The following is a 22,238-nucleotide window of genomic DNA, read 5'->3' as shown; positions in this document are numbered from 1 at the left end:
TTTCGGTAGATGTTTGTGGTACACAAAGAGACCAAAAGTGGTTGAATTGCATTGACTGATACTCAAGAGATCACACGTGTTGTTTTAACAGTCGTAGAGAAGGTTGATTCTCTTGATGTCCCATTGGGACATGCCAGACCTCTGGCCAATCTGGACCCTGGCGTCAGGGATGGGGATGATGGTGTCCCTCCCGTTGACGCTGAAGGCCGTTTTCCCATAGTGCATGACGGAAGTGTAGTCATACGGAGTGTTCAGGTTGTTGGTGTCCTGCCTGTTGAAGTTGTAGGCTATCGCTGGGTCGATGTTCTCCCAGTTGATCCTGACGTAGCCGTCACGGTCACTCCTGGTTTGCTCGTGCTGGAAGCCCAAAGCGTGGATGAGCTCGTGCAAGATGATGCCGTGGTAGAGGCAGCCAAGGCGGTTGATGGACACCACCTGCTTGCCGCCCTGCCTTCCCAGTGACGAGAAGCAACCGCCTCTGCTCTCCACACTGATGTAGTCGAACTCGCCGGTCCTGGGCACGAAGCGGATACAGGTGGTGCCGTGGAAGGCCCTCATGGCCATTTCAATCTTCTGCTTCTCCCATTTGAGGAAGTCTTGGCTCACCACGTAAGGGATCATCACATGGCCGTTGCTGTATTTGCTCCACCGGCAGTTCCAGTACCAGCACTTTATGGCGTTCCTGGTTTTGGGAATCAGCAGATCTCCTTCCAGGAGGATCTCGTCGGTGGCGTTATTGGCGGTGAGGATTTTGTCGGAGATGTCAATCGGGACTTCCTCGTCTTGCTCTTGCATGTTGTCATCCTGGTAAGCCTGAGAGAGCCTAAGCAAGAGGAGCATCAGCAGGCTAGAGAAGCGACACATCTTGAAGTTTCTATGGAGAAACTTTTTGTCCTCTTTGAGTCAGCTAGGTCTCTTTATACTCTGCTTGACAGGTGTGGCTCCACCAGGATTTTGGGTTGGGGTCTGACTTAATAAACCCGCTCAAGGGTGGACTCCACTGACATGATGCTTTGTTATTCTTGTAAATATGCTTTACTGGGTTGGACAAGTTGAGTTGAGCTCTCCTTCTAAACCTTTACTCACGATTACTCTAAATACAGTATTTATTTGAGAGAAACTTCAAGGGTAAAAATATAACTGTTTATTTCTTTGCAACAATGTCAGTCATACAAACAGAAGAAACAACTTTTAAGCAGTGATGTGACTTTCAAATTATGTCAAAGTGGCATATTTAAAAACTATAATGACGATTTGTGAGGGTCTAATTTTTTTAAAAGATATTTGTCTGGTTTTTTTTTTTGTTCCTTCACCCCTTTCCCCCTTTGAAATGAATGGCAATGTCATTAATGAGTTTCAGTCCTCCACTTCCTTAAAAAAAAATGTTTTAATAAGAAAAAAAATGCAACAGCTTTCTACTTCCCCACAAATTATTTATTTAAATTAAGACAAAAAATGAAGTCTATTATTTTATACAGATAAAAACATATAGTATTGACAAAATAAATTAAACTGTCCTTGTCACACTTTTTTTAATTGAGTTCAAAATACATTGTGCTGCTCTTTCTGTTGTGCGCATCTTTCCCACCTGGGGACAGAATTAAAAGATCCGATTAAAAAAAGAAAAATCTGAATTGGACCTCACACTGCAGTGTGAGACAGAAATGTAATAGAAATAAAGCCACGTATCCATCTTCCTGAATGTTGCAATCCGATTTATGACTTTATGTTTATACCACACTTTGAATTCATGTTTCATTTGCCTTTCTTTTTAGCTGAAGCCAAAACCATAAGGCCAGAACATTTGAATCTGTTGTTTTTTGTAATTTTGTGTTAATTTATTGGTTGTTTGCTTAATAATACAAAAAAAATTGTTTATCTGAATCATTCTTTTTATGTTATCTTAACTAATTTTGTCCCTCACTGCAAATCAGCAAATCTCTTCCAGGGACATGAAGTTGTTTTTCCGCATATTTTCGTGGCACACAAAGAGACAAGAAAGCGTTTATATTGCATTGACTTTATTGAGAAGATACTCAAGAGACGACTTGTGTTGTTTTAACAGTCGTAGAGAAGGTTGATTCTCTTGATGTCCCATCGGGACATGCCAGACCTCTGGCCGATCTGGACGTTGGCGTTGGGGATGGGGGTGATGGTATCCTTCCCGTTAATGCTGAAGGACGTTTTCCCGTAGTGCATGACGGAGGTGTAATCGTACGGGGTGTTCAGGTTGTTGGTGTCCTGCCTGTTGAAGTTGAAGGCCTGCGCCGGATCGATGTTCTCCCAGTTGATCTTGACGTAGCCGTCACGGTCGCTCCTGGTCTGCTCGTGCTGGAAGCCCAAAGCGTGGTTGAGTTCATGCTGAATGATGCCGTGGAAGAGGCAGCCGCCGCGATTGATGGACACCTCCTGCTTGCCGCCAACCCTTCCCAGAGCCGAGAAGCAACCTTTTTTGTTCTCCACGCTGACGTAATCGGACTCGCCGGTCCAGGGCACGAAGCGGATGCAGGTGGTGCCGTCGAAGGATCTCACGGCCGTCTCGATCTTCCTCTTCTCCCCGGCGGGGAAGTCTCGGCTCACCACGTAAGGGACCGACACAAGGCCGTTGGAAGCTTTCTTCCACAGGCAGCTCTGTTGCCAGCACTTCAGGGCGTTCCTAGTTCTGGGAACCAGCAGATCTCCTTCTAGGAGGATCTCGTCAGTGCCGTTATTGGCGGTGAGGATTTTGTCGGAGATGTCGACCGAGTCTTCCTCATCTTGCTCTTGGATGTCATCAAGCCGGTAAGCCTGAGAGAGCCCGAGCAGGAGAAGCATCAGCAGGCTGGCGAAGTGACTCATCTTCACGATTCTATGGAGAGAGCGATCGATGTCCTGTTTGGGTCATTCTGACTAATTTATACTTTGTGCTGCAGGTGTGGTTACGGGAGGATTTTGGGTTGAGGTCCTCATTGCTAAGCTTCTGTAAACCTCTCAAGGGTGGACTCCACTGACACTGATACTCGTCAGTAAAAAAGTCAACATGCACCAAGTTGCTTCAAAAAAATGAAAAGTCCAAAAATAACGACTAATCAGTGATTGAAGCTTTTATTGAAATAGCGCAATGTTAGTCAACGATGATGTCATCCTAGCCGTCAACACGGTCCGAGCCGCCGCTGCTGCTACAATTCAGATTCGGCACAACTAGACCAGGCAACGAAATGAGTTTTGAAAAACGTAGAATGGAAAACAGATGGCTGTTTAGTTAGTATCGGTTTGTGTACACGAAAGACAAAAGTGAAACAAATCTCGAGTGCTCCTGAAAAAAACACATCAATCGTTTAAAAATACAAACATTCATGATTAAAATGTACAAGGTGAGGAAGGCAGATTTTGTTAAATATCAATGTCACTGCTGTTGACCCTTACAAAAGCTTTTTTTTTTTTACAAATTTGAAAAATGTAAACATTTCTTTTTTTGGCAGATTGGTTGAAAAGTTCCACGTGAGCATGACTTTGTGCTGATACATACATGAGCGGACGAATGTAACGCAACATGGCAAAAGTCATGTTCTAATGCACATTCTGGATTTGCGGATGATGATGATGATGCGTGGACGGCCTGATCATGCAGGAAGTCTGATTCTAGCTTGAGATGCATGCATTACGCCCAATCTTGATGCGACTAAAATATAATCTGCAGAGATAAAGTATTGGGACAACCTGGAAAAAGGGAAAATCTGAAAAAATGACATTTTGTGGATCCTAGAGATTTTCATGTCGATAACTAAATCATTCTTAAGTCTCTGAATTTTTAAAGTGAGCGTGATCTAGTTTCTTTCTTTTTATTTATTTCTTTTAAAATTTCTTTCTTTTTTAAATGTATTCATTTATTTTTTCAACATGTCCCAATACTTTTACCCACTTTGAAAGGAGAACACATTGTATAATAATGCGCGCCTTTCTCAAGATAGCATCAGCCGTCATCTCGGCGTACCCGTTCAGTTGCTCAGGTCGATGACCAGATGCTCGTAAATCTGCGTTTTCCCTTTGAAACTGGAGGCGAGCAAGAACTGGCGGTTGTCGATGGAGACTGGCGAGAAGGCCCTGGGCGCCTGGATGTTGAGCTCCTGGAAATGGACGAACTCGCCTTTCTTGGCATCCCAGCGGTACACCTGAGTGAAGGAGTAGTCGCTACCCAAGATGGCGTACAGCCAGCTGCCCACTGCTAACGGCTGGAACACCATGGAGCCGCGCGACGGCACCGTCTGCAGTTCCCTGAAGAGGGCGCCGTCCCAGCGCATCACCTTGGAATCGCCGATGAAGCGCGTCAGGCAGAGGAAGAGGTCCGATTTGACCTTGAAATGCTTGACGGCGTAGACGTCCTCCATCTCGGGGATGTCGGTACGCCGCTCGAAGAGCTTGGTGACTTTGTTCCACTGGTAGATGACGGGCCTCTGGGAGCTGCTGGACAGGATGAGGTGAGGCTTGGAGGAGATCTCCATGTACTCCACGTCGGTGTCGCGGTACCAGGGGTGCAGCGACTGGTGCGAGTAAAAGCCGTTGCCGTTCCACTTGTAAATGGTGGTGGAGCCGGCCTTGGAGCTGTCGGCGATGGCGAAGAAGGACTCGCCGTCGATGCGGAAAGTCTCCACGTCGTTGGGCTTGCGGATCTTGAGGATGTCGATTCCTTGGAGCTTGATGAACTTGTTGGCTGAGGTGTCACGCTTGTAGATGTGCGAGCCGCCGAAGAGCTGAGCCACGATGATGAAGAGCTGGTTGTCGATCACCAGAGGTTTGCAGATCACCGTGGAAGTGCCTGGCGTGGAGACAATCGTTCATTTTTGCGTAATAAACTGGGGTTGACTGCAGATGAAAACAAACTATTAATATTTAGACAACAGTTTTTTTTTTTACTCAATCTCAACCGCTGCTTTCTGGGGGAAAAAACATTTTGACTGAAGTGCAGCTAAATCTAGAACCAAATGTTCCTTCTTCCTGCACATTCGGAATTGATTTGTTTCTCCGCGATTGTGGTTCATGTAAATGACACAAGTGGCTTGAGTAAACAGGAATGACATCATCTTGGTACTATGCGTGTGTGTGGCAGTTTTATGAGATGACGTTACTCGTTTGAATGTGCAGTTAAGCAGAGCAGATAGAAACTTGGACTTCTTGTACTTCTTTTTATACTTACTGTCAATATCATCAAAATTCCTGAAGACCATCTCTACATGGTCCCACTCCAGGAAGCTACACTTGCCAATGAAGGGCTGAGCAAAAACCACATACTGGTCTTCGCTGAAGGTAAAGGCCTCCACGGATATGGATTCAAATTTGAGGGACTGGTATGAAGCAAATTCTGCGAGAGAGAGAGTGACAAGCAACCAACCAAAACAGACATTTAGCTAACAAGCAGCTAACCAACCAACTATTCGACCAGCTATCAGCTATTTCAAAATGTCCGCCCAAGAGCACCTGTGGTGATGCAGTCGAAGGACTGCGGCATGAGGTCATTGATCCTCTTGTCCTGCAGTGCCGACGGGGCTTTGCAGTAGATTTGATCCACTGTGGCGTTTGTGCTGTCGATCCACTCCACCAACCACTTCAGCTTACAGTCGCACGTGAAGCGGTTCCCTCGTAGGTCTCTAGACAACAGGTACGACAGTTCACAATTTAAACATTTGAGATTGATATATGCCTCGAAAGACACTCGTAGTATCTTTGACTTTGAAAGTGTTTGGCTTTAAAGGCGGGGCTTGGCGAGTGACGTGTTTGTTAGCGAATCAGAGTGTAGCTCGCGGTTGTTAGCTCAAGTTAGCCAATCTGAGCGTAGAATTAGTCCGTGTGGGAAGACACTTCAAAACAGTTTGACCCTGAATTGTTTATTTTTGTACCTGGAATTGCATTCACATTTCTACTGTACTCATTAAAACCGAGAGAAGGACCGGAGGGAAGTCGCAGACACGTTCACAGTCTCATTAGTTCCAAATTCACCCCCTCGTGCAATTTTAATGGTGTGAAATGTGCCAGCTTGCCCCCGCACTTTTAGAGCCTCGGACGGAGAGGCGTAATGATGCCGTCAACTAAATATAGAGGCCGCTTCACAAGAAACTCATTGTTCATGTTTGCATAGTTTGGCCCGTTATGTAACTCATTATGCAATTCTTCACGCTCGTAAGTGTTAAAAAGTGATACTTACACTTTAGTCAAGGCTTCCAGGCCCTTGAACAAATCTTTGGGGAGGGTTTCAAGATTATTGAAAGCCAGACTCCTGTAGAAAAGAAAAAAAAAATCACGTCATCATGGAGACCAAAAGCTCCTCCTCTTCTGCTCGTTTTATGGTAACGATTAACACACAATATTGCGCAATAGGAGGAGTAACACCTCAGAGCAGATGTTTTTCGTCATTTTCGTTTCGTCAACTGCAGATTGGGTAGGCAGGCTAAAGTCATGTCGAGTGAAACTGCAGAAAACCTTAACAGACATCGCCAGAGTTCTTGTCTATTTCTGGCGCACTGTTCATCGATCATAAGCGTCAGAGCGGAAACGTATTTAAAGCACAATTAATTCCCCCTTCAAAATGCTCTGGATTATAAATTGTGGTGTCCTTATTTTTAGATATGATACAGAAACCTCTCAGTATAGAATGTTTCAGGTATGTCATACTTACAGATGCACCAAGGTTTTCAGTCCTCGGAAAGCGTACGGCGATATGGAATTGATCTGGTTGTTTTCAATGAACCTTTGATGAAAAGATAAACGGTGCTCAATGAAGTCTCGAGAAAATGTGACAAGAACACATTCTTCAGAACTTTTGTTCTGCAGTTGATTCGTGTGTCGTCCACTCACAGATATTCCAGATGAGGAAGGCCGAGGAAAGCGTCCTCATCTAGAGACTCCAAGTTATTGGCCGTGAAGAGGCTGCACAGAGATGTCAAATGTTACTCAGCATTAATCTACCTTGAAAATATAAATCTAAAAAAAACGTTAAATCATTCAAAAAACATTAACCCCAAATAAAGTTCAGCCGTTCAAATGGTTTTAATTTTGATAATAACAAAATTTAGGTTCATGGTGGCACATAGAATATATTCTTAAAATAACAGTAAAAAGCTATCTTAATGCTAACGAATGAGAAAATGTCATATATGGCCTAATTATTAGCCCGGACGAAGCGGTGACTCTTCATTTGTGTGTATTATACCGCCCTCTGGTGGCCAAAGCGAGTATACCAGAAGGAGCAGCACAATCAATTGCAACATGAAATCATGATGCACAAACGGTTTAATTTGTGACATATTTAATATTATTCCTTCTTAGAAGATATATTTAAATTGTTATTCTTTTTTTTTTAAAGCGAAAGCTAATATTTGACTTACGTATGCTATTTCAATCTGGAAGGATGGTTTGAGATGAGTTTGTTTTCAGTTACAAACGTGGTCAAAGATGACTTTACTGACATCTCAAGGCATCAGTGGATTGGAAAGAACTCAGTGAGATCCCAACATGGCGTTAGTTTGCAGCAAAATAGAAAAAAGACTAAATACAGAACAGGGAGGGGAGAATTGCACGAGTTTGCTCACAGGAGGTGCAGGGCGGGCGTGTGGATGAAGCTCTCCCTGGGGATCTCTGTAAATTCCGACTTGACGAAAGACCTGAGGGAGTCGAACAAAAACACTGCAATGAAGAGGAGGAGGAGGAGGAAGGAGGATTTGGAAGAAGCTGCCTTACAGAGAGATAACATCAGGCGGAAAGGCTCTGGGGATGAGGCCGGCGCTCTCGCACAGCGCGTTGTCTTTGGTGCATGTGCAGGACGCGGGGCACCGCGGTTGCCGGGCCCTCCTGCAGTCCACCGGCGGCGGCCCCGCGCACGCCAGCACGAGCGCGAGCGCGACGAGCCACGGGGATGCTCGGCGCGGTGTGGGAGCCATCCTCCTCCCGGTGCGTCCTCCGCGCATCAACCGCTCTCCTCCTCCTCCTCCGCCGCCGCAGCCGCTTGTTTATCCGCGCGGCGAGCCTCTTCTCCGTGGTGAGGATCACGCAGCAGAGAAAGAAATGTCAAATAATTCGACTCACTCACTCAACAAGAGGGAGCGCAAGTGTGCACGGGCGCAGGTGGGGGAAGCCCAGCGGGAGCAGACGGAGCTCGCATCACCATCCGAGTAAAAACCACGCCTTATGGTTTGGGGGGGGGGGGGAGCAAGAGGAGGAGAAAGAGGAAAAAGGAGAGGAGGAGGTGTGAGCTCTGTGGTGAATCAGCTGGAGAAAATGCATGTCATTTCCACTGGTGGGTGGGTGGATCAATCCGAATAGTCAGTCTCATCGTTGATATTGTTTGATATCAAAATGAAAATGCTTGTCATTCCACTCGTGGGGGGGGGGGGGGGGGGGATCGATCATTGTTGTTTGGTGTGAAAATGCACGTCGCTGGTTTTGCAAATATGTTTCACATTTTCTGCTTGAGTTTCCATGGATTGTTTCCATGGCGACTAATGGACTTGAGACGTGACTGTTCCTTGTGTTATGGGGTGTGGGGAATGCCCCCTGTCATAGTGACAGCTGGTGTGCCTCCATGCAATAACCGCCCCCTTACCCTCCGCTTGTTACAATATTTACAATAATTGCAATACAACTCAATCCTAAGAAAAACAAAACAAAAATAACCCAGTGTTCCCGGATAATCTCTCTAGTCGTCTAAGTCTCCCCCAATAAGATTACAACGTTTCATATCCTGTATCTGTTTATCACGATAATGCAATTTTAGCCACAGGCAGTCAGGGATTTCTTTTTTACGAGCACTTAGGGGATGCTTTAGGAGCGGGGACGAGACCAATAATGTTATGAGCATGCGTGTAGAGGAGAGAAGGAGAGAAAACTAATTCCCAGAAGGAGACAAATGGCATTTTTTATGAGCTCCACGGAGAACACTGGATATGATTGTGGTGTGATGAGAAAACCGGTCAGGACAACACTGGGCTGATTTTCAAAAATAGACTTTATTTACATGTCATGCTCGACACATGCTAACGTCCATTAAAATACTATTGCTATTTTAACATGAGAAAGGATCATTTGTCTTGTGGTGCTCTTGGCCTTGCCGGTTGAATTATTTTCAATTTATGTAGAAAGTAGGGGCGGGGCTGCCTTTCAGGGGTGTATTTTGGTGAAAATGTAACTTTTTTGTGTGCATATGCTTAAAAAATCCACACAGCAGTTTTAGCAGATGACACACGTCTTTGCCTTGTAGAGCGGTCATCATGCATTAAATAGTTTAGAAAAGGGATTAACTCAGAAAAGCTCTTTTGAGCTATTCATCTTATCTAATCAGTGTGAGGAATAGCAGAGAACCAACAGTGTCACATAAATCCATTTTTTAATTATTTAAATTCATCAAAGCGTACATGAGAACACGAGAAGATCTTGAATTCATATTTTAACGCGAACAACTCATAACGTGAACAATTAGAGACCTCACGGTGTTTTTCGGTTTAGTTTAGTTCAGACAGACTTCCAGGTGGTCCATCATCTGCCGGTACTTCCTGACAGGACACTGGATCCCACAGACAGGGCACTCCAGGGAGCTCTTATCTGAGCTGCCGTCATTGGGTGACGACGACCCGCAGGGTCTCATTTCTTCATAGATGGGCTCGTCGTCCTCCTCCTTGTCGTCTTCCTCCTGTTGCTTTCTCTGTTCAAAGAGATCAGAAATATCAAATACAAGCTAGAAGCTTTCGGTTCCATCCCTGATTCCATTTTGTCTTTTGTTCGCCGATTAAACTCAGGTTGCGTGCAAGTCAAATCAGTTCTTTCCATTGAGATGAATTGAAATGCCATTAGTTCGTTCCAGCATGTAATGACTGTACATATTGCAGTATTTGTGTCAAACCATTGTCACGAACCTTTTCATAGTGTGCCAGTTGGTCGTCGCGTCTTCGCAGCATATTGAGAAGTTTGATCAGCTGTGTCTTCAAATATGAACAGTTCTCCATCTCGTCCTCAAGGTCCAGGGAGGAAGTATGGACCTAAAAGCAAGACACAAAAGTGGGCAAAGTTGTTGGTTTACTTTCATACTTAGCTTGAAGCAAATAGGAGTGGCATTACGCAGCTCCTGGTTTCCAAATACCAAGTAAAGGGATTTTTCATAATCAGATTGTGTTAATAAATGAGAATGTCATGTAAGGTGTCATACCTGTCGCTCCAGGTCAGCGATCTTGTCCTGGCTAGCATTGTGGCACTTTACCATGGACATCTGAACGACAGAAGACTGAGACAACAATCAATTTAAGTGACTTGGGCACAAATAGCTCTGGTCGAGGTTCCAGTGTACCTGCTCTTCCAATTTGGCGGTGCGATCCTTCTCCTCATCCAGTCTCCACTGAAGCGCTCTCACCTCATCCTTCACCAGCTCTTTCTCCTCGGAAGAGCGCTCGAGTTGCTGCTTGAGCTCACTTGCCTCCAGCTCTTTTTTCTCATATCTGCGCAATCATAGGCGCATCTCAGTGAATCTGAATATGCTGGAAAACTAATTTTAATTCAGTCGTTTAATTTGAAAAGTAGGACTGAGGGAGGAGGAAAGGATGTCAGTAAAAAAAAAAGGGAGGGATAAAATAAGATTTTAATCTATTAGTTTCAGTGTGATTGACTAATGTGAAGAAAAACCCACTTTTTATTCTAAATGATTAATTAGTTTAATTAATTTAACCTATTTTTAGCATCTGCCAGGTTTTGGAGGGTGACGTCGAGCTGCCGCTTCAGTATCGCCAGGTTGTCTTGACCAATCGCCAGAAGGCTTTCAAAGTGCTGCTTCATCTCGCTTATTCTCTCGTCTGCTGGGAGCAGGGACACAAACACAAACGTCTTAACAAATCTCGTTGTTGTGCCTTTGGTAACACGCCGCCTTGTGTCTTACCCTCTGAATGCTCCTTATTGTGCTGCGTGAACTGGGCCCGGACGGCCTGGTCCAGCTGGCTGTCCAGCCATAGCATTCTGTCCAAGACTGTCCTCACGTAGGCCTCTCGCTGCTGGTTGTAAGCCAGCCACTGCTGGTTGGCGGCCAAGGCCTTGGTTGGAGAAGCACATAATAGAAAGGCAGCGAGGCAGACGAGGAAATAATAAGCCCCCAAAGGAACAAAGAATCAGCAACGAGTGTGCATATGTGCACTTGGCTACAGTGCTACCTTGGGCAATCATATTAAGATGACAAAATGTTTATCATTATTAGGTTTCCTACACTTGATTTAGAGCAAAATGTTACCGACATCTTTGAGACGCTTTTGGAGCTCTGCAACATCACTGGAGAACTGCCCATTTGAAGCGTTGTCCTAAAACAGCAATTAAAACATTTATTATATATTATATATAAAAATTTGATTGAACCATTCAGCATACATTTTTCCCCTTTCACTCATATTGAATAGATTTTAAATGAATCTTTATTATTTGGTAGTATGCGTAAGCACAATTGATATTCAAACTGTTACAGTGTATTTCCAAAATATTAAATATACTTTGTAAGATTAAAACGCACAGTTAGAGGGCCATTTTAACACTTAATGGTTTTCCTACCCCAATCATGTTCCTCTGTAATGTCTTTTTGCTGGCTCATGCGAAACTAACGGTTTAAAATCGCGACTGCCATCTAGTGGCGTAAACCGGCAGAACGGACTTTGAAACAATTTTGTAAAACAGGTCAGATTCACAAATAAATGGAGCTCGTCAGACAATCAACCATCCAAATTCACAGCGACGGGGAATATAGATTTGTCAACTAATTAACCTTAATGTGGATATTTTTGTAATATGGAAGTAATGGCCACCATTACAGGAGGACAGTCTCACAGCTATTAGCTGTTTGTTACCACATGAAAATGAGTCGACATACTTGGCTGGATAGTTAATCAATTCAATAGCAAGAATGCATCAATACACGGAACCTCTTGAGTGTTTTGTTCGATGCAGGCCAATGATCACATCATGTGCCTTTGCAGGTCAAACTGATTTGACACAAGTGCTTATCTGAGACAATTGACAACACAATGTCTGACACTGCCAATCATTTTTTCCCATTGAGTTTGTCAGGTTGATTTCTATTGACTATACCTGTTCAGAAGACATGGGGTCCATTCCTTCCAGAATCCTGCAAAATGAATTTGGATTTTTTTTTAAAAGTAATTTGCCTTAGAGTTTTATCAATACGCGGAAATTAAAGATGAGTTTTAATTACAATTAGCATAAGCACGCCATTTTAGCACACTTCCAATGTACAACTGACGTTACAACTATAGTTAATGCTTTTTGAATAATTTACAAGAGTACATCAAAGAATAATCGGAAAATGTAATGTTAACACTACTTTGCTGCGTGTAAAAAAAAATCGTAGTTAGCATAAACGAAAACTTGTGTTCGTTCAAAAAAAGCACACGTGGTTATATGCTTGTATTGCTCCCGTAATACAACAAAAAATGAAGTTACCTGTTACAAGATACGATGTATTTAATATTTTGAGGAGCTACGGTCTGTTTTAGAGAGAGAATTTTCAACAAAAGTAATGTTTGCTCCCAAAGCTGGATGGTTTGGAAGACAAAGACGCCTTCGGGGAACATCGGAAATATTACTTTCATACGAGGTCTGGTTTTCATCCTCGAATTTGAAGACTTCATGTATTCAGTAAGTTCATTCACGAATATGAAAATAGACTATTTAGTGATATTTGTAACTAAAATCATTTATACATGTGGATCTTACGGAAATTAGGAGACTGATGTGCACTTTATCACGTCAAGTATCAGAAGTATTCACATTTCCTTGGTAAAGGAACACAGCACTGTTTCCTTACCACTGGGAGGCGCGAAAGAACTGGAGTTGCTGTAAAGGCGTAGCAAAATATGTATTTAAAAACGGGAAATGGGAGTATGTTGATTTTTATTTTTATTATTTCGTAGTATTTTATCGAAGAGGAGGTGACAGTGCTCATGCTGTACGTAAGTAAAAGTAGATACTTCAGTTAAAAAGTAAAAAAAAAACAGCAAAACTAGAAAGTACTGTACTAATTTTCCTCGTGTAAAAGTAAAGGTACAGACTAAAATGTACCCAAGTTAAAAAAACAACTAAGTAACTAACGCAACAACCATTTTTTCCCCCACATCAGACCTAGTTGTCATAATAGTTAATAAAAATACATACTCAAGTAAAGTATTGTTTGATTGGTTGCACAATTGAGGTCGCCCTCCTCCTTTTTCTCCTCCTCCTGTAGCCACTCGTCTCTCCTCACTTTTTCAGTTCTCCCCTGACTCGACACTAAGGAATATGGTCCCCTTTTTCTGAGAATACATTTTGGACTAACTATCAAACATGTTGCGAGTAATTGTTGAGTCTGCCTGCGGGATCCCCAAAAAGAAACTGGGCAACCCTGATCCAATTGTTTCCGTTATATTCAGAGGTGAGATACTATGAACGACTTTACAAAGTTGAAGGTGGTATTTCAACAACATATTATTTGATCGTACATTTTAAAGTGTTTTTTTTTTCTCAGCAGACCTTATAGACACCTTTATTGTATGCATTTATGACGTTTATGTAGGATTGTGTAATGATTAGATATTGCAAAATCAGCCTTTAGTTACCATTATTGGAAATTAATGGTGTTTATGCATTTGAGTTCAGAGCGAACATTGTGACCATGATTAGGTAATTTATTAAATCCTATTTGGCCACTGTGGTAATTCGATGAGTAATTTGCTAAATATGGAATGCGTATCTATATTTGGACGTGGGCTCCCTCTAGTGGTACACAAAAGAATAATTTCCCAAGTACAATTCAATTGTATTTAACGTAAAAGTTCCATATCCTTGCTTTTAATCTTTAATACTTTTTTTATTGTTATTTTTACAGTTACATATTGCTGCAATGTCACTGTTGTTTATACAACAAGGTTACCTTTGTGATTTCAGGTGAAAAGAAGAAAACCAAAGCTGTTGACAGTGAGCTAAATCCCGTGTGGAATGAGGTGAGTGCAGTTCATGCCAGCTGTGCGACACTCATAGTGAAAGAACTGTTGACTTGTCATGTAGGAAACCACCAAATTCTACCTTTTCTTTTTTTCTCATTGCAGGGACTGGAGTTTGATTTAAAGGGATTAGCCTTGGACGCGTCTTCATTCATTGACGTGGTTGTGAAAGACTATGAAACTATCGGCCATCACAAGTACGTGATTGTTGAGTTGTTACCGAAAACTTTTTAAACATTTTAAAAAATGAAATGAAATTAGCAGCGTATCTTTATAGACGTAGGACCTAATACAAAAAAATACAAATTAAAACAAGTGTAATCACTTCAGATATTGTGGTTGCATTCCATCAAACAGGATTTTTCTTTTTTTGTAATCTTTTTAAAACCGTTTCATCCAATCCACTGACTTGCCCTCTGTGCTTTTTGCGCCGTTGTGGGAGTGAACACAATATACTTGATTGTCAGTCAGTTGGAACAGCTCATCCCAGTCCTTTTAAATTCAGCACAAGTCAGACGATTCCAATCACCCTCAAGTGATGCCAATTCTAAAAATGTATGCAACCCACTGACCAAAAACATATAGCCATCACTATAAAAACTAAAATGAAAGTGTTGACACGGGAAACAGCCACTTTAACTGCAGTATACAAACGTATGATAGGCTTGCTGTCATCATGAACGACTGTATTTTTTTTCCTAATGAGTTACAACATCAGTGTTAAGTTCAGGCTTGTCGAGTAAAAAAAAAAAAAGCATTGTGGCCCTCATCACTTTGCTGCTAAGGAATGTTGCCTTAAAAGGCCACTTCACTGCTCTTTATAAACATCCTCTCACTCACAGGAAGCCACACCATCGTCACAATCGGTTTAAAACGTGCACTATTTACTTCAGAAAACTGTAATTTGGTGGTTTGTGCAGTGCAGATAGGGGGGAAGGTATAAAACCATCCAGTGAGGCATCGTAAAAAGATTCAAGAATTTTTGTCTGTCTGTGACAGCCATGCGCTTGGATATTTTTCCGTGACCACACGCTCTGGATGCATGACGGTGGGTTGAGCAAGAAGAATGCCTGCCTTGACTTGTCGTATTGGCACAGTTGTGATTTGCTGAATGCTGAGCTGTTGCTAGATGTTGATGGTGGAAACTTTTGTGGGTTCCGCACATTCACCTCATATGCAAAACATCACATTTGTTCTCACATCTGCTTTCAAAGAGAAACTGACTTTATAACCCGTGTGATGTGTTGAAGTTGTTGAGAGAGAGAGAGAAAAAACACACGGGCATGGAAAATGACGTGCCTGTGGTGCGTTCTAATTATTTCCATCTTTTGTCCGTTCTCAAGCCAATTTCCATCAGTCCAAGAATGGTTATTACATATTATACACAAAATCATTTCATGAAATGAAACAAACAGTAATTGAAATTGACAAATGAAATTGGGTAATCGGTTCATAAAACTAAAACCAATCTAGAATTATAGTGAAAATATCCATTGTTTTTTTGTCATTGTTGATTTATTTCATTCATAAACAATTAATTAAATCGAACAAATTTAACAAAAAGCTCATCCTAAAATTAAAAAACTGTTTTGTTGCTCGGGCAATTTCTCCCGAGCTCCGCAAAATTGGAACTTTTCGCAAAATAAAAAAATCCCATTTTGCAATCCATTGTGGTTAAATTTCCACACACAAAGGTGAAGAAGTGGAATGGGGAAGTGGAAGCAGTCCACCCCCCCGCATGGTTGCGAACAATTAGTCACACAGTTCCTCCAATGCTTGACTTTTGCCAGCACACTTTTTGCACAAAAACAAATGATTAACTGTAAAGATTCATGTTGAATTTCTCACTTGCATTTCAGGTTCATAGGCTCTGTGAAAATCTCACTAAGGGACTTGGCCGGTGGCCACGCGAGATCACTCCCGTCCAAGAATGTGCCCTTGAGCAATGAGAAGCAGCAGCCAATTGGGGTAAATAATGTTTTTAAAACCAACAAAAACAAACGTGTCCATTTTTCCATGAAGAACAAAATCCACAAAAAGGTGAATTCGGGAATGCCGAACCGCAAATAGGTAAACCGAACACACTTAAGCTGGAGCTGCTGTCAGTCACAGCTCACGCCCAGACGCTCACACGCTGTCACACGGCCCGGCCCTTTAAAGACATACAAAATTTTATGAACATTCCAAAACACAAGTTTAAATATTTTGCACGCTTTCAACCTCTCGTGAAGAAAAACAAAAGGGGTGCAGTTACCCCATCACGACAGCGTGGACACCAAAGGCTCTTTATAGTGACATCAACCTTTCTGCATATTATGGTAAATATAATAATTTTATCTCTTATTTTTCAGGCAACTATTAATTTGCTCATTGGCTATGAACCACCCGGGGAAGCGGCTGATGGCGACACGACTCACGTGGACAGCGGTAGGAAGAAAAGTTAGCTTCCCTTCAGTCTAATGAGATCCAATACAAGAACTGCATCAACATTTCCGCTTTTACAAAGATGTCACTTTTGATTTCAACTGCATTAATACCATTTTTTAATTTTTCATTTAAAACTAGGCAGTGAAATATTTGCAATAGCAGAATTTGTATTGTTTTGGATCTCATTCATTCCACTGTGGACCTCAGCGGCCTACGAGGAGGCTGACGAGGGCGATGCCGACGTCGACGTAGGAGATCATGCGGGAAGCCCGGCGGGTCCGGGCACACCTGTCCAACCCGTGAAAGCGAGCCACAAGCCGCTCCGCATTGGTCGCAAAAAGCACAGAGCCCTGGCTAATAAGCCCCAGGATTTCCAGGTATTGTCTTGGAGTGTAAATTAAAACATATTTCGGAACTCCAACTCAATGTAACTTAAAAAAATAAATAAAATCTGCTTAAATGATTCTTTGTCCAGATTCGTATTCGGGTCATCGAGGGCCGACAGCTGCCCGGCAACAATGTCAAGCCGGTGGTGAAGGTGAACGTATGCGGCCAGACGCATCGGACGCGAATAAGAAGTGGCAATAACCCCTTCTTCGATGAGGTATTGACGTTGTTGACAGCATTTGTTTGACTGTATTCATCGTCCTTTTTTTTTTCTGCCTCTCCTTTAGATATTTTTCTACAATGTCAACATGCTCCCTTCAGAGCTGTTGGATGAGAGCATCAGTCTAAGGGTGTGTACGTTTTTGTTATTACAATTACAGCACGTTTGACAAATGACAGACTAACATGAATGAAATTGCTTTTTCAAAGGTTTATGATTCCTTCTCCCTTAGAGCTGACAGTCTAATGGGCGAGTTTAAGGTATTGCAATTAGAATTTTTTTCCTCGTGGCCTTTGCATATTCTTTTAAATTTATTTATTTGTTTTATTTATTATATTTTTACTTTTTATATTTATTTTATGTACTTATTTGTTTTGAACGAACAGCTAAAAAAAAGTGTTAAAAATTTATTTCACCTTTACAAGTCAACGTACCTTTTAAATGTATGCAGTCTTCAAAATTATTTTTATTAAAAGTGGCATTAAATCTCTTTCTTCCCCAGCTGGATGTTGGCTTCATCTACGATGAACCAGGTGAGTCCCCGCCCCTAAAATGTTTTTTTTTTTGTCTTTCTGTGTATACAATGTGTAAATAGAACACTATGTTCAGGTCATGCCATTCTGAGGAAATGGTTGCTGCTGAGTGACCCCGATGATTCCAGCTCAGGCGCCAAAGGTTACGTGAAAGTCAGCATTATCGTGGTGGTGACTGGGGAAGAGCCGCCGGTGCGTGTATATCACCCAAATTAAATAAATTTGGATTGCTGAAGTATAATTTATGTCAATTAATTATTTTGTGGCATTAGAGGTTGTCAACTTTAGCATTCTAAATGACTGCACTGAAATTATTCCTGCCATGCAGACTGAGAAGAGAGAGCTGAGCGAGGATCAGGATGACGTCGAAAGTAATCTTCTGGTGCCGGCAGGGGTCACAATGCGATGGGCCACGCTCAGCCTCAAAGTGTTCCGTGCAGAGGACATGCCGCAAAGTATGTAAACTGCCAAGTACGTACTTTGCAGTGTCTTAAATTAAATCTGTTTCAGAACTGTACTTTTTTTTTCCCCCCTTAGTGGATGATGCATTTGTTCAGACGGTAAAGCAAGTCTTTGGCGGGGATGGAGACAGGAAGAACTTGGTGGATCCATATTTGGAGGTCAGCTTTGCTGGAAAAAAGGTAAGACAAAAGTTTTGTTTCCCCTCGCTTTGGCAAGAAAATAATTTGGATTTTGGTCCTTTTAGCTGTGCACCAGAATCATGGAGAAAAATGCAAATCCTGAATGGAATCAAGTCATCCACCTCCAAGTCAAGGTACGGAATGTAGCGTCATGTCGTGGACCATCTTTAATCACCTCCATTGTCCTCCGTAGTTCCCGTCCATGTGTGAACGCATCAAGTTGACCATGTTTGACTGGTAAGAAGTGAGAACATTTCCCACGCTGTAACACGGCAGCTGTTGCTTGACGTGCCAACGCGCTCTCCGCAGGGATCGAGTCAGCAAGGACGACGCCATCGGAACAACATACTTGAACCTCAGCAAGATCTCCTCCGCTGGCAGAGAGCTTGAAGGTAAGATTGTTCGTCTCTTTTCCTATAAAAAAAACCAAACAAATACATTAAAAGATAAAAATAGTACAACATAAAAAATAGGAAAAAAGCACAATCATCAAATAATATCAAATTAAAATGTGGATTATAATACATTATTAACTGCATTTTAGTTTTAAATTATGCATCCAATAATAATAATATTATTTTAATACATATTACATATTTATAGGTCAATGTAAATATTATATATGAAATTAGCAAAACGCTATACATTATGATTAAAATTATAAATACAAAAATAAAATATGGAAGTTTAATTTATTTTAATTTCATTTACAGAAGAAAATGCTAGAAAATTAAATCTATTACTACGCCAACTAATCATAATTGTATTTAAATTTGATTAGAGTTATTTAATGTCTTGTTTCATTCCCAAACAGACACAGAAGGTGACCTTTGCAACAGCATGTCTGAATGTACGTAAGAAATTGTGGGAGCGGTTCAAAAAGATTTTGACTCTTCATCTCAAAAACCTCTTTGCGTGTGCGTGTGTTGCCGAATTACCCAAAAGGCTGTGTGTGTTAGAATTAGATGTTTATCTTTATCCACATCTTCCCTGTCTGACTTCTCCATGGAAATCGGTCTATTACTTTTGATTTCATCTTGTTCAAACACACCCGCCTGAAGACGTGGCTAACTTGGTGGTGGTAATAACATATTGTGAAACAGACATAACAGTAAAAAAAAAAGAAAGAAAATAATTCAAAATTTATTAGAGTTGTTAAATGTCTTGTTTCATTTTCAAACAGACACACAAGGTGAACGTTGCAACAGTCCATCTGAATGTACGTAAGAAAGGACCAATTTTAAGACCTCGGCTTTTCGATGTTTCTTCGTGTGTACGTATTTGTTTTTTGTGCGTGTGTGCTCATTGCAGCAATCACTGCAACAAGCGAGTCTGGTTTCCTGCCAACATTTGGACCTTGTTATGTCAACTTGTATGGCAGCCCAAGGGAGTTTACGGGACTCCCTGACCCGTACGAGGAACTTAACCTTGGCAAGGTAATAGAACATAGCAATCTCGCCGCGTGGGATGTTTTGATGAGCTTTCATTTGAAAGTCTGCATGGAATTTGATTGCACTCGCAGGGCGAAGGCGTCGCCTACAGGGGTAGGCTCCTTGTCGAGCTGTCCACTCTGCTGGACGGAAAGGTGGATAAGAACATAGACGATATTTCCAGTGATGACGTCCTGGTGGCACAGGTTTGATCATTTAATCAGATAACGTACGCAGAATTTAATTTCGTGTACGCCTTGAGATCTTTGGATTTTCTGCGTCGCTATCTTGTGCAGAAATACCAGCGTAGGAGGAAGTTCTCCCTCTGCGCCGTGTTCCACAGTGCCTGCATGCTTCAAGAGCCGGGCGAGCCCATCCAGTTCGAGGTCAGCATGGGAAACTACGGCAACAAGCTGGACTCCACCTGCAAGCCTCTGGCATCCACCACCCAGTACGGCTTTGCTGTGTTTGACGGTACGAACGTCAGAGTTATGTCAAAAATAGCAATAAACACGTGAGATCAGGCGGTTGCAGAAGTGTGCACACCCTCTTATAACTGGGGATGCAACAATGTTTAAAATCAACTAATCACATTGAGTCTCGTGCTACAAAGAGTCAGCAGTCACCGGTTTTAAGTGCCTCTGATTAACCCAAAATAATTTTGTCTGCCCTCAGGTAACCACTATTACTACTTGCCCTGGGCGGACACAAAACCCGTGGTAACGCTGACTTCCTCCTGGGAAGATATCAGCCACCGTTTGGACGCCGTCAACATTCTTCTCTCTGTTGCGGAAAGACTCGTAAGATTAAGGCTCAATAGCGCCTTGGAACAACACGTCAAGGCAAACGTCGCTCGCTCATCATCGCTCCTTTTGTCATTTCTACGTAGGAGCACAACCTGTCTTCTTTGAAAAGGGCCATCCAGTCCAAGGTGGCTGAGGACCAACTGGTTGAAATTTGGCTAAAACTCATCAGTCATTTGCTTGAGGACTTGAACAGGTTTGTTTTAGGAGTATCTAGTCCGCAGTTTTGGAAGCCTTTAAAAACTTTATGTGCAGTTTCCAGCTTCCAGAGGTGGAAAGCCAGCCCCATGTGACCACGCTGGATCTCCAAATAAAAAACATGCGTGACGCGGCGCTGGAGAGCCTCCAACAGGCGGCTAATTGCATGAGAGAGGAGGCCACGGATGTCAAGGCAACTGTCAGTGACATCGAAGACTGGCTGGACAGAATCAAACAGCTGGCAGATGAGGTCAGCAATGTGGACAAAATATATAAAAAAGCTTTTCAATAAAGTAGTTTTTACCACTTTAAACACATTTAAAGATTTTGAAATACACTTTTTACAAGTTTTAGGAGGGGGGGGGGTCACGTTTTTATCCATGTCAGGAGGCGGCCATTTTGTCATTGTTTAAAATGTTTCTGATCATCTCACACCAGCCTCAGAATAGCCTGCCCGACGTGATCATCTGGATGTTGAGAGGAGAGAAGCGCGTCGCTTTTGCCCGTGTCCCGGCTCACCGCATTCTCTACTCCAACTTCAGCGAACAAGCTTGTGGCAAACACTGCGGACGTATGCAGACCATCTTCATGCAGGTGCCAAGTCACCATTGCGCTGCGGCGTGTTCCATAGCTTCATTTTCTCCCCTTTGGATGCTTTTTAGTACCCGATGGATAAAAACAAAGGCGTCAAAATTCCCGTTCAGCTGCGGGTCAACATGTGGCTCGGTCTCTCCGCGTTGGAGAAGAAGTTCAACAGCTTCTCTGAGGGAAACTTCAGTGTATATGCAGAAATGGTAGTTATGGCTTCTGTTTGGCATTGATAACCTACCCTAGACTTGCTGCTTTATCCATATTCCTTCTCCATAGTATGAAAACCAGGCCCAGTTGTTTGGGAAATGGGGAACCAACGGTCTGGTGGGTCGCCACAAGTCCTCAGACGTGACTGGAAAAGTGAAACTGAAAAAGGAGCGCTTCCTGCCACCGCGTGGATGGGAGTGGGATGACGACTGGTTCGTTGATCCTGAGCGCGGGTAAGTCTTACAATTTTTTTTTAAGAAGTCATTGTACTATACTGCTCCCTGTTATATGGTTATTGTTTTGAAACTGCCACCAAATAATGCTTCAGTTTTATTTGTCACTTAAATGAATTTTGAATTAAACACCTAGCGTAATGCTAATATATAATGCCAAACGCCATAGATGAGCTAACAGACGTTAGCATTAGTGTTACATTAATTATAAACCTTCAAACAACAATTTCAAAACACGCAGAGCAGCAACACATTTAAATACACCATACAACAACACTCATTGGAATAGGCTGACTATTTTTCAGCTTTTTTTTTTTGTCCCAATTGAACCATTTACCCTGCAGGTCTTAGGCCACATACCAAACCACTCGGCCCACCCAGATTCTGTTGATATGAGCACCTTTCAACTCTTTCCTCTGTTAATTATCATAAATCATAATTCACCACACGTTCCAGCCACCGTAACCAACGGCTAACACAATGACAGGAAATGAAAAAAATGTCAAGCTTCCAGCAATGTAAAAAGTTTATCATGGTACACCGTCTGAGTCACAAAGCCTCCCTTCAACATGTGTGCCTCTGC

The 22,238-nt window shown here is 42.4% G+C and overlaps 5 protein-coding genes across 7 annotated transcripts in view; 1 reads left to right on the top strand and 4 right to left on the bottom strand.

The window, feature by feature from the left end:
* Positions 1 to 63: 63 nt before the first annotated feature.
* Positions 64 to 1,070, bottom strand: LOC119135104 (high choriolytic enzyme 1-like). The gene has a single exon (XM_037272456.1). It carries the CDS (start codon positions 862 to 864, stop codon positions 85 to 87), a length of 780 nt encoding a protein of 259 aa, XP_037128351.1. The 5' UTR covers positions 865 to 1,070; the 3' UTR covers positions 64 to 84.
* Positions 1,071 to 2,001: 931 nt separating this feature from the next.
* On the bottom strand, positions 2,002 to 3,070 carry LOC119135017 (high choriolytic enzyme 1-like). Its single transcript, XM_037272268.1, has one exon. The coding sequence runs from the start codon at positions 2,836 to 2,838 to the stop codon at positions 2,059 to 2,061; it is 780 nt and encodes a 259-aa protein (XP_037128163.1). The 5' UTR covers positions 2,839 to 3,070; the 3' UTR covers positions 2,002 to 2,058.
* LOC119135015 (leucine-rich glioma-inactivated protein 1-like) lies at positions 3,069 to 8,163 on the bottom strand. The gene is made up of 8 exons (XM_037272263.1): positions 7,711 to 8,163; positions 7,563 to 7,634; positions 6,829 to 6,900; positions 6,650 to 6,721; positions 6,179 to 6,250; positions 5,455 to 5,624; positions 5,174 to 5,338; positions 3,069 to 4,795 (listed from the first exon to the last, which is right to left on the bottom strand). Exons 1-8 carry the CDS (start codon positions 7,935 to 7,937, stop codon positions 3,978 to 3,980), a joined length of 1,668 nt encoding a protein of 555 aa, XP_037128158.1. The 5' UTR covers positions 7,938 to 8,163; the 3' UTR covers positions 3,069 to 3,977.
* Positions 8,164 to 9,339: 1,176 nt separating this feature from the next.
* On the bottom strand, positions 9,340 to 12,635 carry LOC119135016 (centrosomal protein of 55 kDa-like). Of its 3 annotated transcripts, none has more exons than XM_037272265.1 (9): positions 12,451 to 12,635; positions 12,079 to 12,115; positions 11,238 to 11,300; positions 10,889 to 11,039; positions 10,682 to 10,808; positions 10,307 to 10,454; positions 10,169 to 10,243; positions 9,879 to 10,001; positions 9,340 to 9,667 (listed from the first exon to the last, which is right to left on the bottom strand). In XM_037272265.1, exons 1-9 carry the CDS (start codon positions 12,615 to 12,617, stop codon positions 9,473 to 9,475), a joined length of 1,086 nt encoding a protein of 361 aa, XP_037128160.1. In that variant the 5' UTR covers positions 12,618 to 12,635; the 3' UTR covers positions 9,340 to 9,472. The 3 variants fall into 3 exon arrangements, with proteins under 3 accessions (XP_037128160.1, XP_037128162.1, XP_037128161.1); XM_037272266.1 differs by having other exon boundaries at positions 9,342 to 9,667; positions 10,682 to 10,805; positions 12,451 to 12,630; XM_037272267.1 differs by lacking the exon at positions 12,451 to 12,635 and having other exon boundaries at positions 12,079 to 12,248.
* Positions 12,636 to 13,257: 622 nt separating this feature from the next.
* myofl (myoferlin like) overlaps positions 13,258 to 22,238 on the top strand; it is a 16,112-nt gene continuing 7,131 nt past the window's right edge. The window contains 26 exon segments of the mRNA XM_037272557.1: positions 13,258 to 13,417; positions 13,930 to 13,985; positions 14,091 to 14,182; positions 15,845 to 15,953; positions 16,337 to 16,412; positions 16,620 to 16,789; positions 16,888 to 17,016; positions 17,087 to 17,149; positions 17,229 to 17,279; positions 17,522 to 17,552; positions 17,629 to 17,744; positions 17,881 to 18,007; positions 18,090 to 18,193; positions 18,259 to 18,327; positions 18,387 to 18,430; positions 18,503 to 18,585; positions 19,377 to 19,412; positions 19,505 to 19,629; positions 19,716 to 19,829; positions 19,920 to 20,097; positions 20,299 to 20,423; positions 20,513 to 20,622; positions 20,682 to 20,874; positions 21,063 to 21,218; positions 21,287 to 21,418; positions 21,492 to 21,655. Coding sequence (XP_037128452.1) covers positions 13,330 to 13,417; positions 13,930 to 13,985; positions 14,091 to 14,182; positions 15,845 to 15,953; positions 16,337 to 16,412; positions 16,620 to 16,789; positions 16,888 to 17,016; positions 17,087 to 17,149; positions 17,229 to 17,279; positions 17,522 to 17,552; positions 17,629 to 17,744; positions 17,881 to 18,007; positions 18,090 to 18,193; positions 18,259 to 18,327; positions 18,387 to 18,430; positions 18,503 to 18,585; positions 19,377 to 19,412; positions 19,505 to 19,629; positions 19,716 to 19,829; positions 19,920 to 20,097; positions 20,299 to 20,423; positions 20,513 to 20,622; positions 20,682 to 20,874; positions 21,063 to 21,218; positions 21,287 to 21,418; positions 21,492 to 21,655 — 2,741 coding nt within the window. The 5' untranslated portion in view covers positions 13,258 to 13,329.

Source organism: Syngnathus acus, chromosome 15, assembly GCF_901709675.1.
Source record: "Syngnathus acus chromosome 15, fSynAcu1.2, whole genome shotgun sequence".
In the NCBI taxonomy this organism is placed as follows: Eukaryota; Metazoa; Chordata; class Actinopteri; order Syngnathiformes; family Syngnathidae; genus Syngnathus; species Syngnathus acus.
Note: the sequence above shows the minus strand (reverse complement) of the source record. Positions and strands in the feature narration are given on the sequence as shown.